The 17,824-nt window shown below is 46.5% G+C and overlaps 1 protein-coding gene across 7 annotated transcripts in view; it reads left to right on the top strand.

The window, feature by feature from the left end:
• Positions 1-10,217, top strand: part of KLHL29 (kelch like family member 29) — a 240,826-nt gene extending 230,609 nt beyond the window's left edge. For all 7 annotated transcript variants that reach the window (XM_052648417.1, XM_052648420.1, XM_052648416.1 and 4 more), the window contains 3 exons: positions 5,200-5,393; positions 5,724-5,868; positions 8,130-10,217. In XM_052648417.1, the coding sequence (XP_052504377.1) occupies positions 5,200-5,393; positions 5,724-5,868; positions 8,130-8,313 (523 nt within the window). In that variant the 3' untranslated portion in view covers positions 8,314-10,217. The remainder of the gene's footprint in view (positions 1-5,199; positions 5,394-5,723; positions 5,869-8,129) is intronic.
• The last annotated feature ends 7,607 nt before the right edge of the window (positions 10,218-17,824 follow it).

Below are 17,824 nucleotides of genomic sequence, written 5' to 3'. Positions count from 1 at the left end.
CTGGAGTCCTTTTCCCATGTTCTTCCCACACCCTAGGGGCTTCTAAAATGGCTCAGCAGGTAACGAATCTGCCTGCAATGCAAGAGCCTCAGGAGACTTGGGTTTGATCCTTTAGTCAGGAAGATTCCCCTGGAGGAGGGCATGGCAACCCACTCCAGTATTCTTGCTTGGAGAATCCCATGGACAGAGGAGCCTAAGGGCTACAGTCCAAAGGGTTGCAAAGAGTTGGACACGACTGAGCACGCTCACAGGATCCCACAGCCTAGCCCACCACCCTGGCCTACCACATCGACTCCCACAGAAAGCACAGCTTCCCCCCTGTGACAGCGTATTGCTTGTGGAGACACACATACCCCTCAATTTGTCTTTTTCCCCTCGGTGGCTAATTGGACATTTGACAAATGTTACAGCAGAAATGGATTCAGAGTGACACAGGCTCTGGCTGTTCACTGTGGGCTTTTAACTCCCCCAAGTGGAGCCCAGAGATGGCTCAGTAACATTTAATTGTCATATTGATTTGGAGATAATGGGGAATCCCTGTGTGATTATGAAGATATTAATACTGCTGTTGAACCTGGGTCAGCCCTGGTGCTGACAGCCTTCTGTGGGACCCACTGCACGCCCGTCAAGCCCCAAGCTTTCTGGAAGCACCAGCTTCCAGTCATTTGTCATCCACTATAAACACATGAAAAGGAGACATTTTCTATGTAGGAGTAAACTGAGCTAGATCTGTCATCCTGTCTTGCTTTTGTCAGCTATTTTTAATCTCCTAAGACGCTGATTACTCATTTTGCAAACTTATACTTGTTGATAAATACAGGGATTTGTTCAAGGATCAAATGCACCAAGAGTGGGGACAGGCTCCACTCCCATTGGGCCCAGGAGCAGTGCTCCAATGCTCGGGAGCAGCCGATATCAGACCGCCTTGGTGGCTGGCTCAGCCTTTGTTCTGCTATGAAACATCAGCTGGGGCACAGAAGGAGCAAGACTCCCCTGGGACCCCTGGAGATTGAGGAGCAGTCCAGGGCATGGTGCCCTGAGCCCCTTCCCCAGCCCACTGGTATCTGTCAACTGTCCTTGTTGGGACAGGATGCAGACCTGAAGACCCCTGGGAGGAGGGTGCATGGAGGGATGCCCACGGCTTCCCAGGGAACAGAGCTGGATCTCCTTTGGTCAATTTCTGTGCCACACAGTGGCAATGATGGAAACTTCTGGGTGACAGGAGGGTCAGGGGAACAGGGACAGACATGAAGACGCTTTGTTCCCCAGGAACCACTAATGGTACAAATTGCTCTTCTATCGATAATGAGTGAAATGTATGGCGCATGATAATTACATTACATTACGGCATTACAGGACTCGAGCAAGATTATATAATTATAGATTAAAACAACAGTGTCATAGACAAACCTGTATTATATTATTATATAAATAACCGGGTCTAATACTTCATGGCCATATATTGCGGTAGCTGTGGTTACTGGATGAATGATAGCGGAGCGCCTCACTCCGCGGGGTCATTTGCATGTCATTAGCATATCCTTCCCAAGCAGGAAGCTGACAGATTGAGCTGATGGAGGGCTGGTGGCTTGGCAATCAGCCACCTGGAATAACGAGAACATTGCGTTTGGCGGAAGGTGCCATTGTACCGAAATCCTGAAGACTAACAGCCACATAACCTTCCACAGTCTTCCAGCTCCTTGTCCAGGAGCTCTTTGGATCTCTGCCACATTGACTTAAAAAACAGATATCCAAACTTCTGACACTGTCCCAAAAGGCATATCTCCTATTTATTCCATCTCCTATTAGCCACATATCGTTTGTTTGGGGCTTCGTTGAATCAGCTCCTGCTGCCCTGCAAGGTGCTGGAGCCTCTTCTCAAATCCCGAAGTCTGTGCAAGCTGGATGTCTCCACAGCCAGGGGCACCTGCGAGGAAAGACCGTCTTCCTGGGTCACCGAGCTGTGACTGTGCAATGACTCGTGCCCCCAGGAGGCTCACAAGGAAAAGTGTGCCTCCCAGGAAAGGTGTGCTGGGGGAATCCCATGTGGTGGTGCGGCAAGCCCACGATGGAGGTCCCGCCTTGGGTCCAGAGCCCTCGAAAGCGCAGTGAACTGTGAGCTGTGAATGAAAGATCCAGAGAGCATGTTTGCGAGAGCAGCCCTCAGGGAACAACGGACAGTCACAGCTGCCCCAGGAAGAAAGACCTCACCGATCCCAGTTCAGCGGCCAGTGTGCTCAGCACCAAGTCTACTCTTGCCATCAGCTGCTACCTGTTCTCCTGGTTTCCCCCGATCTGCCTGGAACTCACATTCCATCACGTCTCCATCCTCTGACTTTACCACTTTGTCCTGCACCACACATCCTGCAGAACTGTTCAGTCCAACCCTTTACCATCTCCACACCCACCCCCTAGGGCTGATTGCATGAGAATATCCCATGATCTTGGAGACTGGCTCCACTGTATTGAAATCTTCCAATCTCTGCTGGATCTTCACAGTATAGGGCATCTTTTCGAGTTTCCCTTGTCAACCACTTCTCCCACTCTCGAGAGCATATGTCTCCCACCTTCATTTCTCTCCTCAAGGCTCTTACCCTGCAGACTCCTTCAATACTTTACTCCTGCTTCACAGAGAAATTGGAGCCATCAATCAAGAACTCTGTCCTCTTCCAGCCATCACTCTTGCCTCTACATTTACACTCATGCCATCCTTGACTTCCTCCCTCATGCCTAAATGGCCACCACTTTCCTTTACACTCTGGATCCAATCTGCATCCAGGTACCGGGAGCCCCTGATCACCAGCTCTCCCCTTTCTCTCATATATAACTCATCTTTCATTATCCACTTGGCTCCTTCCTATTAGCATGCAGACACAATCAAACCTTCCCCTCCAAAAGTAAAACAAAACCTGTGCTGTGCTGGAGCTGGTTCATACTGATTCATGGAAGCCCATGCTTAAATCTCGGAGGAGGCAATGGCACCCCACTCCAGTATTCTTGCCTGGAAAATCCCATGGATGGAGGAGCCTGATGGGCTGCAGTCCGTGGGGTCGCTAAGAGTCAGACTTGACTGGGCGACTTCACTTTCACTTTTCACTTTCATGCATTGGAGAAGGAAATGGCAACCCACTCCAGTGTTCTTGCCTGGAGAATCCCAGGGATGGCAGAGCCTGGTGGGCTGCCATCTATGGGGTCACACAGAGTCAGACATGACTGAAGTGACTTAGCAATGCTTAAATCTTCAGGAACTCTGCATGTCAATTGTTAGCTACAAATATTATTAAAAATTAAGTCATATAGGGAATTCCCTGGTGGTCGAGTTGTTAGGACTCCATGCTTTCACTGCTGAGGGCACAGGTTCAATCCCTGGTCAGAGAACTAAGATCCCGCAAACCCACAAGCCATGTGGCAAATAAATAAAATAAAAAAATAAAACTTGTCTTATAAACCTAGGACTAATTTTAAAACAAAGGCAATTCATACTCAAAACTCACCACTATCTAATTTTTTACTCCATTTTACCACTGCCTGTACTCTACGTGTCCACTGCATCTGTATGTGAAGGAGATTCTGTGTCCTGGGGTGCTTCTTCCCAACCTCACAGTCAGTGATGTCCTATTGGTAGCCTGAAATCGGTCATGAATTTACATCACAGAAATCAGCAAAGGCAACACACCAGGACTTTCTTCCCTGGAGAACTGTTTTTTTACAGTTTACCAGCGTATCACGGACAATACCTCTTAGCAGCACCTTCTAAGTCCCACATTCTTGGCCCACCTTTCCAGTGAAGTTTCACCCAAGAGATGTCTCCACCATCCATTTCTACTGCCTGGCTTCCCGCTTCCTCCTCCATACACAAATAACCCTGCACTTCCTGTTTCACATAATGTGCCCTTGACACACCACCAGTGACCTGCTGGGGACTTCCTGACCTCCCATCACATCTTCCATGCTGCAGCTCTGTCTCCTGTCACACCACCGCTCCTCTCAGACCCCTCTCAGCTCCCCTCTATAGGCCGGCATCTCCCCAGTGCCCTCGGCCCATCTTCACCGCACATATTTCCTGTGAACCCCCTTGCCTGCAATTTCCAGCTACATGCTGATGATCCCAAAGCTGAATGTTTAATCCAGACCAAAATACCGACTGCCCCTACACATCCAATGGAGAGGGCAATGGCACCCCACTCCAGTACTGTTGCCTGGAAAATCCCATGGACAGAGGAGCCTGGTGGGCTGCAGTCCATGGGGTCGCTAAGAGTCGGACACAACTGAGCAACTTCACTTTGACTTTTCACTTTCATGCATTGGAGAAGGAAATGGCAACCCACTCCAGTATTCTTGCCTGGAGAATCCCAGGGATGGGGGAGCCTGGTGGGCTGCCGTCTATGGGGTCGCACAGAGTCGGACATGACTGAAGTGACTTCGCAGCAGCAGCAGCAGATACTTTACACTCCTCAGGAATAAAAGCCAACTCATCCTCCTTCCCAAACCTTCCCAACTTTGATTGCCTGTCCCATGAGTAGTGCCCCCTCTGCCCAGACACCCTGAGGCGTCCTAGGCAACTCCCCAAACTAAGACAGCGATTCATGCTGCACCATCTCAGTTCACCTCTCCTTCTGTTCCCACCTCCTTCTTTGGGCCAGGCCACTATTTCCCCAGTTTTCAGTCCATCAGTTCAGTTCAGTTCACTCACTCAGTCGTGTCCAACTCTTTGCAACCCCATGAACTGCAGCATGCCAGGCCTCCCTGTCCATCACCAACTCCCAGAGTTACTCAACCACATGTCCATCGAGTCGGTGATGCCATCCCGCCATCTCATCCTCTGTCGTCCTGCCCCCAATCCCTCCCAGCATCAGGTCATAGGTGGGTATATTTCAGCCCATGGGAGATGCCCAGTGCAGGACTGAGCTGGACAGAGAGGACTGCGGGCCTGGAAGCGGGGGAGCCCAGTGTGAGTAAAGGAAGGAAGACAAAAGTCTGCACAGAGGTTTCAACAGACAGACAAGAGATCCCTGAGATTCAGGAGCCTGGGTGGTCTTGAGTGACTCATCCCAAGTGCCCCTAACTCTGTGATCTCCAGTTACACCCAGGGCAGAAAGAAGACAGTGGGGCTTCCCCATGTCTGCTGCCCTGGTTGGGGCCCCTGCCCTGCACGAGGCCCATCTCTGATTCTGGGCGCCTGTTCTCCTCTCTCAACAGGTACGACACCATCACCAATCAATGGGAGGCGGTAGCCCCTCTGCCCAAGGCAGTGCATTCAGCAGCAGCCACAGTGTGTGGTGGGAAGATCTATGTGTTTGGGGGCGTGAACGAGGCAGGCCGAGCTGCGGGCGTCCTCCAGTCTTATGTCCCACAGACCAACACGTGGAGTTTCATCGAGTCCCCGATGATTGGTGAGAACCAATTGTCTCCTCAGCCCAGGACCAGGGCAGCAGCCCCACTCCATTGATTTATTCAGTCTCACTATCCCAAGCCCAGATATCCAGCTGAGCCCAAGGGTTCTGCAGACCCAACTCTGGGCTGGGGGGCAGAAGGGGAATGTGGGGAGATGAACCCCCAGCCTAGGTGCAGCTGCAACTCCCACTACACAGACAAAGGGCCAGTTGCTCTGTGCCAGCTGCTGCCTGGCCCCAGCTCAGTCCTCAGGCTACCCAGTGATGCTGGAGGTCTCTGCAGGCCCAGCAGAGGACCCTGACCTGTCCCTTGCCCTGCTCTCTCGGCAGACAACAAGTACGCTCCAGCTGTCACCCTCAACGGCTTCGTTTTCATCCTGGGTGGGGCTTATGCCAGAGCCACCACCATCTACGACCCAGACAAAGGGAACATCAAGGCCGGCCCCAACATGAATCACTCTCGCCAGTTCTGCAGGTGAGGGGGCAGGAAGCAAGGGAGTCAGGGGGAGGGACAGCAGGAGGGGTGGGCGCAGATGATGGACCACCATCCTGTGACCAAGGCGGTGTCCAGGCCAGAGCAGCACCGTGGGTGTGGGTGTTCATGCAGAGCAGAGAGGGAAGCGCCCCAGGGCAGCCCCTGGCCCAGAAGCCCAACCCTTGGGCTCCAGCAGACCACCCCCCTCAAAGCTGCACAGGAAAGGCTTCTAACAGCCCTGGGTCCTTAAGGCCTCACCTTCTCTCAGCAAGAGGAGAGGGTGGTGTTGTGAGGTTTCCCCTCCCCAGGCCTGCCTGCTGGGTCACAGATGAGAGGTAGTGCTCACCCCAAGCTATGGATACCCTACATGGGATGATGGTGGTTTATGCCCTGACGACACGTATGATCCTGATGGATCTTCAGAGCTGGACCCGGTGAGGCACAAGGCACGGCTGCTCTGGAGCCCCGAAGCTGCCTGGGCAGAAGCACACCCAGACCAGACCACCCGCAAGAAGAGAGAGGTTAGAGGTCAGAGTGTGGCCTGGTTCCTAGGATGCCCTGGTCCCAAACCTTAACCACTCTGGGCAATGAGGTGCACACTGTGCTCTTCCAGCCCCATCCTTTCCTGGACTAAGAGGAATAAGGAAACTAAAGGGGTCCCAGAGACTCCATTTGCAGCCTTTCCGTACAAAGCCTTCCTGAAGACCCCTAGAAGTGACCCCTGGCCCTCAGTGTGGGAAAAGCATTTACTGAGTGCCCGCTGTTTGTTGGCATGGCCAGGAAAGCGACAATCCACTACTAACATGTTACATGACCTCAGGGAGATAACATCCTCTCTCTGGGGAAGTTCTAGCTATAAATGGGCCCTTGGACCAGATGAGTGCCAAGTTCCTGTTAGTATGATGGTGTCACGGTTCTTGAGCCCTCTTTTACATGGTGCCCATGTCCATGGTAACTCTGACAATATTGTCCTGTGACCAAGACAACCGGGGTGTGGGTACCCCTTGTGGGTGGGGGGACTCCCATGCCCCACGTGAGAGTAAAAGTGAGTGCGGGGAGACGATGCCTGAGGGGAGATTTAAGCTGAGTCTTGCACTGGAAGCAAGGACCGGATATGCCACAGCAGGAGAAGCATGAAGGGCCCAGACAGCACGGAGCTGTGAGAGAGAAGGCTGGGAGCTTCAGAATCTGGGAAGAAATCTAGACACACAGGTTGTGTCAAGGCTCTCAGGCTTTCAGAAATGGGTGGTGACTTAGGAAGTGCATCTGCTCGATGTCAGGGGATGGCCAAGAGAAACAGCCACTAGCTGAGATGAGAGAACTCGGACTGGAAGCACAGGGGTAGCCATCTGTGTGAGGGGGTAGCTGAGATTCGCAGTTAGGGAGTCAGTGCAGGAGAGCAGGGAGCCGCCCGTGACGGCAGGACCCAGCCAGTGAGTGTGGTACAGGGTAGGCACCCGGGCCACTTGGTGATGCCTGGAGCACACCGGGGCCTGATGGCCACGTGCAGGCAGCAGCACAAGGTCACATGTGTGAAGGAATCACAGCAGCAAGCTTTGACTCTGAGCCCCTTGGCCAGGGTGAAATTCCTGTTCGAGTAGCCCATACTCAACTATGGTTTAGCTCCTTACACCCTGTCTGCTACCATTCTGGTGAGTCATGTTTCCAGCTGGACTTGAGTGGTAGGAAGGCTCTGTCCTGGCAACACCAACAAGATGCTGTGTAGAGACCCGTGACCTGAGCTAAGCGCCTGCACATAGAGTCTCCCAGCCAATCTGAGTCAGATGCATAGACCCCGGGCCGCCCAGTAGGCATCAGTGTCACCCGCAGCCGGAGGGTAGTATAGCATGGCGTCCTGATTGGTCCTGGAGGAGAGGTGTTTTTCTTACACCAGCTTAGGTCAGAGGGCAAAGAAGAGCAGCAAGATCCCATAGGACTTTTTTCTTCTTAAAATTTATTTTTACTTATTTATTTGGCTGCACCGGGTCTTACTTGCAGCATGTAAGGATCTTCAATCTTCCTTGAGTCATGCAGGGTCTTCAGTTGCAGTATGTGGAATCTAGTTCCCTGGCCAGGGATTGCAACTGGGTCCCCCGCATTTGGGAGCATGAAGCCTTAGCCGCTGGACCACCAGGGAAGTCCTCAAGATCCCATAGGACTTTTGCGAAAGGGGAGAGGCAGCCAGCAACAGGACAGGGCTCTGTCTCTTTGTCCCAGGGGGGATCCCCAGTGGCTAAGTCTCTCCCCGCTTTCTCTGACAGCGCCGTGGTGCTCGACGGCAAGATTTATGCAACCGGAGGCATTGTTAGCAGTGAAGGGCCAGCCCTGGGCAACATGGAAGCCTATGAGCCTGCAACCAACACGTGGACCCTCCTCCCCCACATGCCCTGCCCTGTGTTCAGACACGGCTGTGTTGTGATAAAGAAATATATCCAAAGCGGCTGACATCAGCAGAAAGCCCACACCGAGACTGTGGACACGTCTGGTGAGGCAAATGCTACTCACAAAGATCGACTTTCAGCAACACCGATAAGAGGCCAACCAACCCAATCAAGGAACTCACTGCGCTGGACATTTTGAATACTCTCTACATTGAATGTAGGAAATCATCCTCGCCTTTGGGGGGACAAGAAGGAGTGGCCTCCAGGCAGCAGGAACCACAACCCTCCCAGGAGCGAGCCGGGCCTCAGCGCTCCTGCAGGGGCACTTGCTCTGAACAGAGGCGCTCGCTTGGCCCCATGCAATGGAGTTTCACATAACTTTCCAGCTGGGAGACAGCAGCTGTTTTTTCCTTCCTGCAGAGCAAGCTTGACCCCCAGCCAACCATAGATCAGTCATCCTCTGACAATATTAGACGTCAGGCTCTTTTGGAATAAGATCAAAGTGTCCTTACCACTTTGATTCCTACTTTTGTTTTTAACCAATCTACACTTTCAGTGGCCGAGGGAAAACAAGGGACAATACTACGTTATGGGGACACGAGGCCAAGGAGGCCGCCAGTCCCCACTGGGTCGATAAGTCCAGCCACCACGTGGAGCCTGATGTGACTGGGGCAGGGCCACCGTGGGGAGAGCTGGGGACAGCCGTCTGTCCCTTCACAGGGTTTTCTACCGTGTTTATGCTGGAGAAGGACAAGGTGATTGTGCTAGCTTTCTCTTTTCCAATATGAATTATTTAGATTTCCAAGGCATTTTCTTGATAAACAAAAAGGCTATTTTTAAGTACCGAGAGAAGGAGGCGGCCTCAAGAGGGATAATGTGGGAATTCCCAAAGCTCTTTGTAGGTAGTGCCAGAGTGGGGCATTTGCTCCAATTTTTCTATGTGCAGAATAGAGGATCTCTCCTGGGGGGCTGGGGTGGTGAAAGCCCCCATTTTATTTTTAGAAAAAGTAACTCCCAGACAGCCCTGTAAAAGCCGTGCCTCGTGGAGGCATCGTCAAGGAAAGATGACTGTTCCGGAAGGTAACCGGTTCTGGCTCTCAACACCAGGCCAGCTCCCTCCATGAGGTAAAGCTGAGGACCCGGGCCAGGCTGGAAGGGAAGGAGGGAGAATACATGTCTACAAAGCACAGGAGACTATTTTTGATATTTATAGCTATATATTAAGGAACCTGCCACAAAGAGCTCTCAGGATGGGGACAGCCTTCTCAGATGAGCCATGCCAGGCAAAGCCTGATGGGTAAGAGCAGAACCGCTCTTCTAGTAGCATCTTAACCCAAGCAAGGGGAGCCCTGAGGGGAGGCCACCCCGTGGCTCACAGAGAAAGGCCTTCCCGCCAATCCTCAGACCCTCAAACCTCACACGGTGACCAGTTTCCATTCCAGGGCACGAAGGATGTGGCTGCCACTGCTGCGCTGTTGAGTCGAAGTTGGTACCAAATACACATTTACCATTGTTATATCTGGGAAGTCGACTTGCCGTCATCTCATCGTGAAAACCATTTCTAAGGAGAAAAGGACAGGACACGCGTTCCATCTTTCAGTATTTGATGACACAAGGTCCCAGTGTTGGGCATCAACTTCTCACACTACAAGTGTGGCTACCACTTGGACAAGATACCAAGCTTCGTTATGCAGTTTTTAATATTATTTATTCTTTTAAAAAAGTAATAAGCACAAAACTACATACGTTGTATGTCATTTAAAGTATTTATGTCAAACAGGGTGCAAGTGTGAACCCAAGGACTGGAGCACAAGTGTCTAACTGCCTGGGGCAGGGCGGATGTCAGCGTTGGTGTGCGTCTGCCTCCAAAGGAGGTGTAGTGGTCAGCGAGACTCAACACAGATGACATTGAAATCCCGTTTCTCTCCTCATCTATCACACTGGAGCAAAACTGGCTATTTCTGTGAATGATATAAAACAGGGTTCTCTGTAATGGTATTGTACATAGTCTATGTTTACTGTTAAGTTCTTGTTATATTATAATAAATATATTTATAGATCTAGACTCGGAAGCCAATGGAACGCCTCTGTGTGCCACCGTCCTTGACCCCAAGATGAGCAACCCGGTGTAGGCTTGTGTTGCCTCTCCTATCAGCTGTCTGGGCTCTGCCGCAGACTCAAATGCAGATCTTGGTGCATTCTGCATCAAATGCAGAAAAGACAGGACTCCTTAGCAAGGGAATGTATAGAGCTGAAAGTCAAGAATCAAGAACAATAAAAGTCAAAGTTGAAAGGGACTTGCAAACACTCTGGCACTGACTCTCAGGATCTCCCGTCAGTTTAAATGCTTTTTTTTTTTTTTTTTTTGGCTGTACTCCATGTGGGGTCCTTAATTTTCTGACCAGAGATTGAACCCATGGCCTCTGCACTGAGAGCAGGTTATCTTAACCACTGGACCACCACAGAAGTCCCCAGTTTAAGTGCTCTTATGATACTTGTGCAACTGAAAGCTTCAAGGTTAGCTTTCCCCTGGTCTGACTCCTGTGCCCAAGACCTTTTTGGAGGACTGTGCCAAACCCACATGGCAACTCCACTTCATCAGCCTGAGATACAACACACCTCCTCCAGGAAGAACAAGCTGTGCCTTCCATCCTAAAATCTAGTCAGGGTGGCCTCCCTGTCTTCTTCAGTCCTACCATAGGCTGTTCTCTAATCTGTTGAATAGACTGACTTTGCTCTACTAAGGACACCCACACAAAGCCCAGAGCAAAAGTATAGAGCACCAGACGGGTTTGCTCCCTCTCTTACAAGGAAAACATTTAGATTTAATGGATTCACAGGAGAAGGCAGATTTACCAGTATTTCAGCCACAGGAAGAACCCCATACCCTTAATCCCCAAATCTCACCAAGACCTAAAGTCTCCTTGCAAGAAAAAAAAAAAAAATTGGAAGAAGGTGGGCTGGGATAGGGGATCTGGGAATCCTCAAAGAACTCAACTGACAAATTATGATGAGTGGACCATACATTTGCCAAAAATACCTGCCCTGGTCCCTCAGCAACATTAGTCCTAGAGGAAAGAATGGAGAATATCTGGCAGATATCAATCAAGAAGAGCTGAAATGATAATCCGTTATAAAAACCAAGCAATAGTTTGCTACCTCTTTCCTTCTCTACTCTATTTGCCTAAATCAAAGGAAATATTTTCTCTGGGTCTGTGCAGAGTCTGTGTGCTTACCACGAAAGACATGTGTATCTGCTGTATCAGGCATCCGCTTAACCATGGGGAGAGGCTCTTACCATCAGACCTGGCATGGATGGTGAGGAAATTTACTGTGACAGCCACAGACAGGAAATGGATCACAGTGTGTGTGTGTGTGTGTGTGTGTGTGTGTGTGCATGAGAACTTTAAAAAATTCAAAGCTGAAATAAGAAGAAAACAGGAAAAATATTTGTAGTCCATACGACAAAGGACTAATATCTTTATTTAAAAACCTGTGTGATTCAATTAGAAACTGTTAAGTGATTCCAACTGTTAAACACATCGTGAATAGACCCTGCAAAGAGGAAACATAATAAAAACGTTCAACATTGATAATTATTAAATAATGAAACTTAAATAATGAGGTCACATCTTTACTTACTAAATTAGCTTCCCAAACCTTAAAAAAAAAAAAAAAAAAAAAGGCAGGGGTGAGGAGGGCGTGTGAAGAGCAGTGAAACTCCTGGGTAGCACCAAGGGCTTTGTAACCTAAAATGGCTTTTAGAAAGTAGCATGGCTGATGACATGTATCAAGAGCCTAAAGAGTACCTGACCTGTAAATCCATTTCTGGGCATCCATCAGGAAATAACGTGAACCATGGAAAAGGTCATGTAACAACTAGCTCTCATTTATTGATGCTAACTGTATGCCAGACACCATACTGAGCACTTTAAGCACTGACTGAATCCTTGTAATTCACTAGACAGCAGCTGCAATATAGAAAACACTAGAAGGGGGGGAAGTGAAAGTGGAATTTGCTCAGTCATGTCCAGCTTTTTGTGACTCCATGGACTTTACAATCCATGGTATCCTCCAGGTCAGAATACTAGAGTGAGTAGCCTTTCCCCTCTCCAAGAGTCTTCCCAACCCAGGGATCGAACTCAGGTCTCCCTCATTGCAGGCGGATTCTTTACCAGCTGAGCCACAAGGGAAGCCCAAGAATACTGGAGTGGGTAGCCTATCCCTTCTCCAGTGGGCCTTCCCAATGCAGGAATCGAACCAGGTATCCTGCATTGCAGGCGGATTCTTTACCAACTGAGCTATGAGGGAAGCCTTATAGAAGGTGGGGAGCAAGATTCATATTTGTATATGACTATTGTTAAAAAAGATATGTATATAATAATATATAAGCTATATACATATACACAAAAATATGTAAAATATGTATATTAAAATGACCAGATGTATAGTCATAAAACTACTATTCACTGAGCTGATGGAATTGTGGACAATGTTCTTTCTCTTTTCCAAAATGTATATAAAGTGATGACTTTATTTTTATAATAAAGATATAGATATACATGTATATTTTTAATGAGGAATGAAGGACAGAAAATAATCTTTTCCCTATATTTAGCCTGAGAAATTCTCAAAGATCATTCCTATCTTGGACACCATAAACAATGGAGAAATTAGAAAGGGTTCAGAACAATGTGACAAAGAATTATAAATAAGAAAATAGAGTTCCAGTAATAATCAAGATTGTTTTGTTTTTTTTAAACCTAAAGGCTAGAGGTGAATGGATTATATCTTCCTGTACATGAAGATTTTCATAAAACTAATGAACACCAATACTTCTCTATGTTCTTGGAAGGTCAAGGAAGATGAAAAAGACAATAATAAAGAAGAAAAACTTCTAGCTCAACAAAAGAAAACATCTATTTGTGCAAAACTCTGGAATAGGTTCCCAAGGTCCTTGTGAAGATCTTCTCTAATTATGTATTTTATAACATAACTGCATCCATTATTTCATGTTATCCTCTCAATTACCCAAAAAGGCACAGGGCTTCATCTTCACTCTTTAAGAGGAAACAATCTCAAAAAAGTTGAGTGACTTGTGCAGTAACACTTAGACCCCAGGTGTTCTTCATACACTATTATATTTGACACTCATCACAGTCCTACAGAGGATGGTTATCCCTGCTGACAGAGAGACCACAGGTTCCAGACATGATGCAGAGTCAGTCTAAGGCACATCAGTATTCAAACCCTGCTCAGAAGGCCTCCAGAGAGGTTGTGCGACACCACACTGCCTCCTCAAGGCTGTCTGTAACTGTGTGGCTCTTAGATTGCTCTAAGACTAAGGCTCCTTCCTCCTTCCCAAGCCACCTCAGAAACCTGTATAAGAAAACAGAGAATTCTGTGAATATGATAGACATTTAACTCTGTGCTGGATCCAGTCCTCTTTAGAAGCAACTGTTTTCTGAAATGGCTGGTAAGATTCTCGTAACACACTGGCTTCCTCCACAGAAGACTATGGGGAAGAAAAAAGGTCACTGACTAAGATACTATTGCTGCTCACTTAAAACTCCTCCTGTGAGCCTCACTCTGTGTGAACTCTTAAGGAGTTCCAACCCCAATCAGGGAAAGCAAAGCGAAGTGGAGAACAATGCTAGTACCGGCTGCACCATCCTCCACCCCAGAGGGCACACCATGACCTGGTCACCCAAGGAGTAGAAGGTCAAACTGCTAAATGGGGACTTGAGGACCTAAAATGAGGACCAAGAAGCCCACCTTTTCCATATGATGGCAAAAATTAGACAACCCAAAAATCTATTGTCATCTTCTAAAATTTACAATCCATGTGCTCTGCTGCCCTCTAGGTAACATTTGGCAAGTCCCTTGGGCATCTATCCTCATGAAAAGTGAGCACAGCCTTTGAGTGGATCACACCAGGTCAATAACACTATGTTCTCTACAGGCAGGGACCATGTCCTCCTATTCCCCCAACAGGACACATAACCTTGATGAGTAGTGGCAGCAGATTCTATTGACAGCATGAAAAATGTTTTGAGTTATGAAAAGTATAAAGGCAAGGCCACAATTTTATGCTCTGCTTTATCCATCCCTGTTTACAGATGACTGAAGAAGCAATAGTTTTGTTAAAAGGTTTTTACTTACCATGTTATAGAATTCCATCACTCTTGGAGAAGCTAGACACTGCTAGTGCAAACCTAGACACCATAGAGTTCATCAGCCCTGTCCCCTTAGGGTTTAAGCCCTGGGGACTTTGCATTCCTGGCAGTAAAAATCAGTCTTTCAAGCCCTTCAGTTCAACCCCTACATTCCCTGGTGAAAGTGTTTGTCGCTCAGTTGTGTCTGACTATTTGCAACCCTGTGGACTGCAGCTTGCCAGGCCCCTCTGTCCATGGAATTCTCCAGGCAAGAATACTGAAGTGGGTTGCCATTCCTTTCTTCAGGGGATCTTCCCAACTCAGGGATCCAACTCTGGTCTCCCACATGGCAGGCAGATTCTTTACCATCTGAGCCACCAGGGAAGCCCTACCTCTCTATTACTACTACTGCCCTATTTTAAGCCTTTACTTCTTAGTTGTTGCTATTATAGCCTCTTTTATGGTTATTTTTTAAAATAACAGCTTTGTTGACATGTAATTCACATGTGAAAAAAATCACCCTTTTAAAGTATACAATTCAGTGGTTTTGGGAATAGTCACAGAGTTAAGCAACCATCACCACTATCTATTTGCAGAACATTTTCATCATCTCAAAAAGAAGCCTGGGAGTTTTGGGTTTGGGGGCATACGCCACCTGTCTCCTTGCATGGTCCGGCAATAAATCCTTCTCTGTTCCCCCTGCCAAAAAACTGTATCCATTAGCAATCACTCTCTGTTACCCCCACCCCCAGCACATGGCAACTACAAACCCTACCTTCTGTTTCTATGGATTTGCCTATTATGGACATTTCATACAAATCAAATCACATAATACATGGTCTTTTATTTCTGGCTTCTTTCACTTACCAATGAGTTATCAAGATTCACCCATGTTGTGGTAGGTACTAGTACTTCATTCCTTTTTATGTCCAAATAATATTCCAAATAATGAATATAAAAATAAGTATATTTTGTTTAACCATTTATCAAGTGATGAGCATTTGTTTTCCTTCCTCATTTTAACCATTAATAATGCAACTATAAACAAACATGCAAGGTTCTGAGATTACATAAATTTGAAAAATGCTGGGTTTAACAAAGTTAAACAGGTTTCTTTATGACAGAACTTCTATGTCAAGAACACAGGGACAGTCATTATAATTTTACTGAAGTAGATACATGAAGTAGTGGTTTTCAAGCTCATTTGGCCACAAACTACCCCCTACCACATAAATCTGGAAAACTTTTTCTCTACTAAACTATGACAAAAGCTCAAATAGTTACATGGGATGTTGAGGTAAATACATTCTGCCTTTCATCTTTGAGAGAAGCACATCAGAAAGCAAAGGAATTATTATGAAAAATTCTAAAGCAAATTCTAGTTTAGAACTCTCAAAATATTTAAGAAAAATTGATATACCTTTATATGGTAGTAGAAGCAGTGAGATCAGTATTCTTTGAAATCAAGAAAACCCTTTTTCTGAATACAGTAAAATGTTTTACTGTAATTTTCTAAGTTCCAAAAAGACTTTCGCATCTCTTACACTGCACTGTAAAAACACTGAAAAAATGAAAATAATTTCACAGTAATCATTCTACACAACTAAAATACCCAACCTTTGTATCCAGTGACAGTTGTAAAAACGCGATCTGACAATTTCTGGGAAATACTCTCGGGCATTTTGTACTTTATTAATCTTGAACAGTTTGACAATCTTCTCAACGAGTGAGCTACAGCAGAGAATAAAGATATCCATTATTTGTCCCATCAACATTTAAAATTCAAAACTTTCACCTTAATTCTAGTATTCTCATTCAATTCAGTTCATTTCAGTCACTCAGTCATGTCTCTTTGTGACCCCATGAATTGCAGGACGCCAGGCCTCCCTGTCCATCACCAACTCCTGGAGTTTACCCAAACTCATGTCCATCGAGTCAGTGATGCCATCCAGCCACCTAATCCTCTGTTGTCCCCTTCCCCTCCTGTCCCCAATCCCTCCCAGCATCAGAGTCTTTTCCAATGAGTCAACTCATTGCATGAGGTGGCCAAAGTATTGGAGCTTCAGCTTTAGCATCAGTCCTTCCAATGAACACCCAGGACTGATCTCCTTTAGAATGGACTGGTTGGATCTCCTTGTAGTCCAAGGGACTCTCAAGAGTCTTCTCCAACACCAAAGTTCAAAAGTATTCTCATTATATTAAAACATAAAAATATTCTATTTAATATCTGTTTAGATTAACATTTGTGTTAATAGCGAGACAAGTTTCATCCAATTCTAGTTATAAAATCTTGAACATATCTGGAAGAAAAAAGAGGTTTTTGAAGATCTTTTGCTTTTTTGTTTCTGTGGATATATATTTAAGTTCAAATAATGTGGAAATTATTTGTAAAGAACCATTCCAAAGAAGTGAAACTGATTTTTTACAGTGTGATAAGCAATTATTTCTTTCTTTGCTACAAACTCCATTTAAAACAAGCTTATTAAAGAAATGTCTTTATTAAGCCATGGTAAACTACTGAACTGACAGCTTACTGATGTTTCCTCTAAATATATGAAGTAATTTGAGGCTTTCCACCACAAATAACCTTTATTTCATAACATTTTAAGTATAATATTACTTGTGGATTGTCACATCTCCTTTTAAAAGAACATTCTGTTTGCAAAGTCTTGTTAAAATACTTGGCACTTATTAAAATGCTAAAATAGAAATTTATAACTATTTCCAATACTTTCCTAAGGAAATTTAAGCTATAAACAAAGTAACTATACACAATGTTTAGAAATGATGCTATTTCATATCAAAATTAATTTTGCTTTGTTGACATAATGAGAACATTAGAAAGTTCTATATAGATAGCCACAGACATATGACTCAGGCTATTCATGCGTTTGTTTTGTTTTGTTTTGTTTTTATTAATAGTTCCAGAGTCTCTTAAGCCTGTGGTTTTACTGGTGGCTCTTAAGCTACTATGACAACATATGATTTGGGAGTGATGTTACTGATTTGCCATTGTTTAAGAAGTTGGAAATTCAAGAGCATAGCCAGTCAGGCTCCTCTGTCCATGGGATTCTCCAGGCAAGAATACTGGAGTGGGTTGCCATTTCCTCCTCCAGGGGATCTTCCCAACCCAGGGATTGAGCCCATGTCTCTTCTGTCTCCTGCACTGGCAGGAGGGTTCCTTACCACTAGGGCCACCTGGGAAGCCCAATAACTTATTAGGGATCAAATATATTAAACCACTCCTGATATTAGACCTTTTTAAAAACACCTATTCCCTTGTAGCTAAGTTGGTAAAGAATCTGCCTGCAGTGCAGGAGACCTAGGTTTGATCCATGGGTTGGGAAGATCCCCTGGAGAAGGAAATGGCAACCCATTCCAGTATCCTTGCCTGGAAAATCTCATGGACACGGGAGCCTG

This window comes from Budorcas taxicolor, chromosome 11, assembly GCF_023091745.1.
Source record: "Budorcas taxicolor isolate Tak-1 chromosome 11, Takin1.1, whole genome shotgun sequence".
NCBI lineage: Eukaryota > Metazoa > Chordata > Mammalia > Artiodactyla > Bovidae > Budorcas > Budorcas taxicolor.
This window is presented reverse-complemented; position numbering and strand designations above follow the sequence as displayed.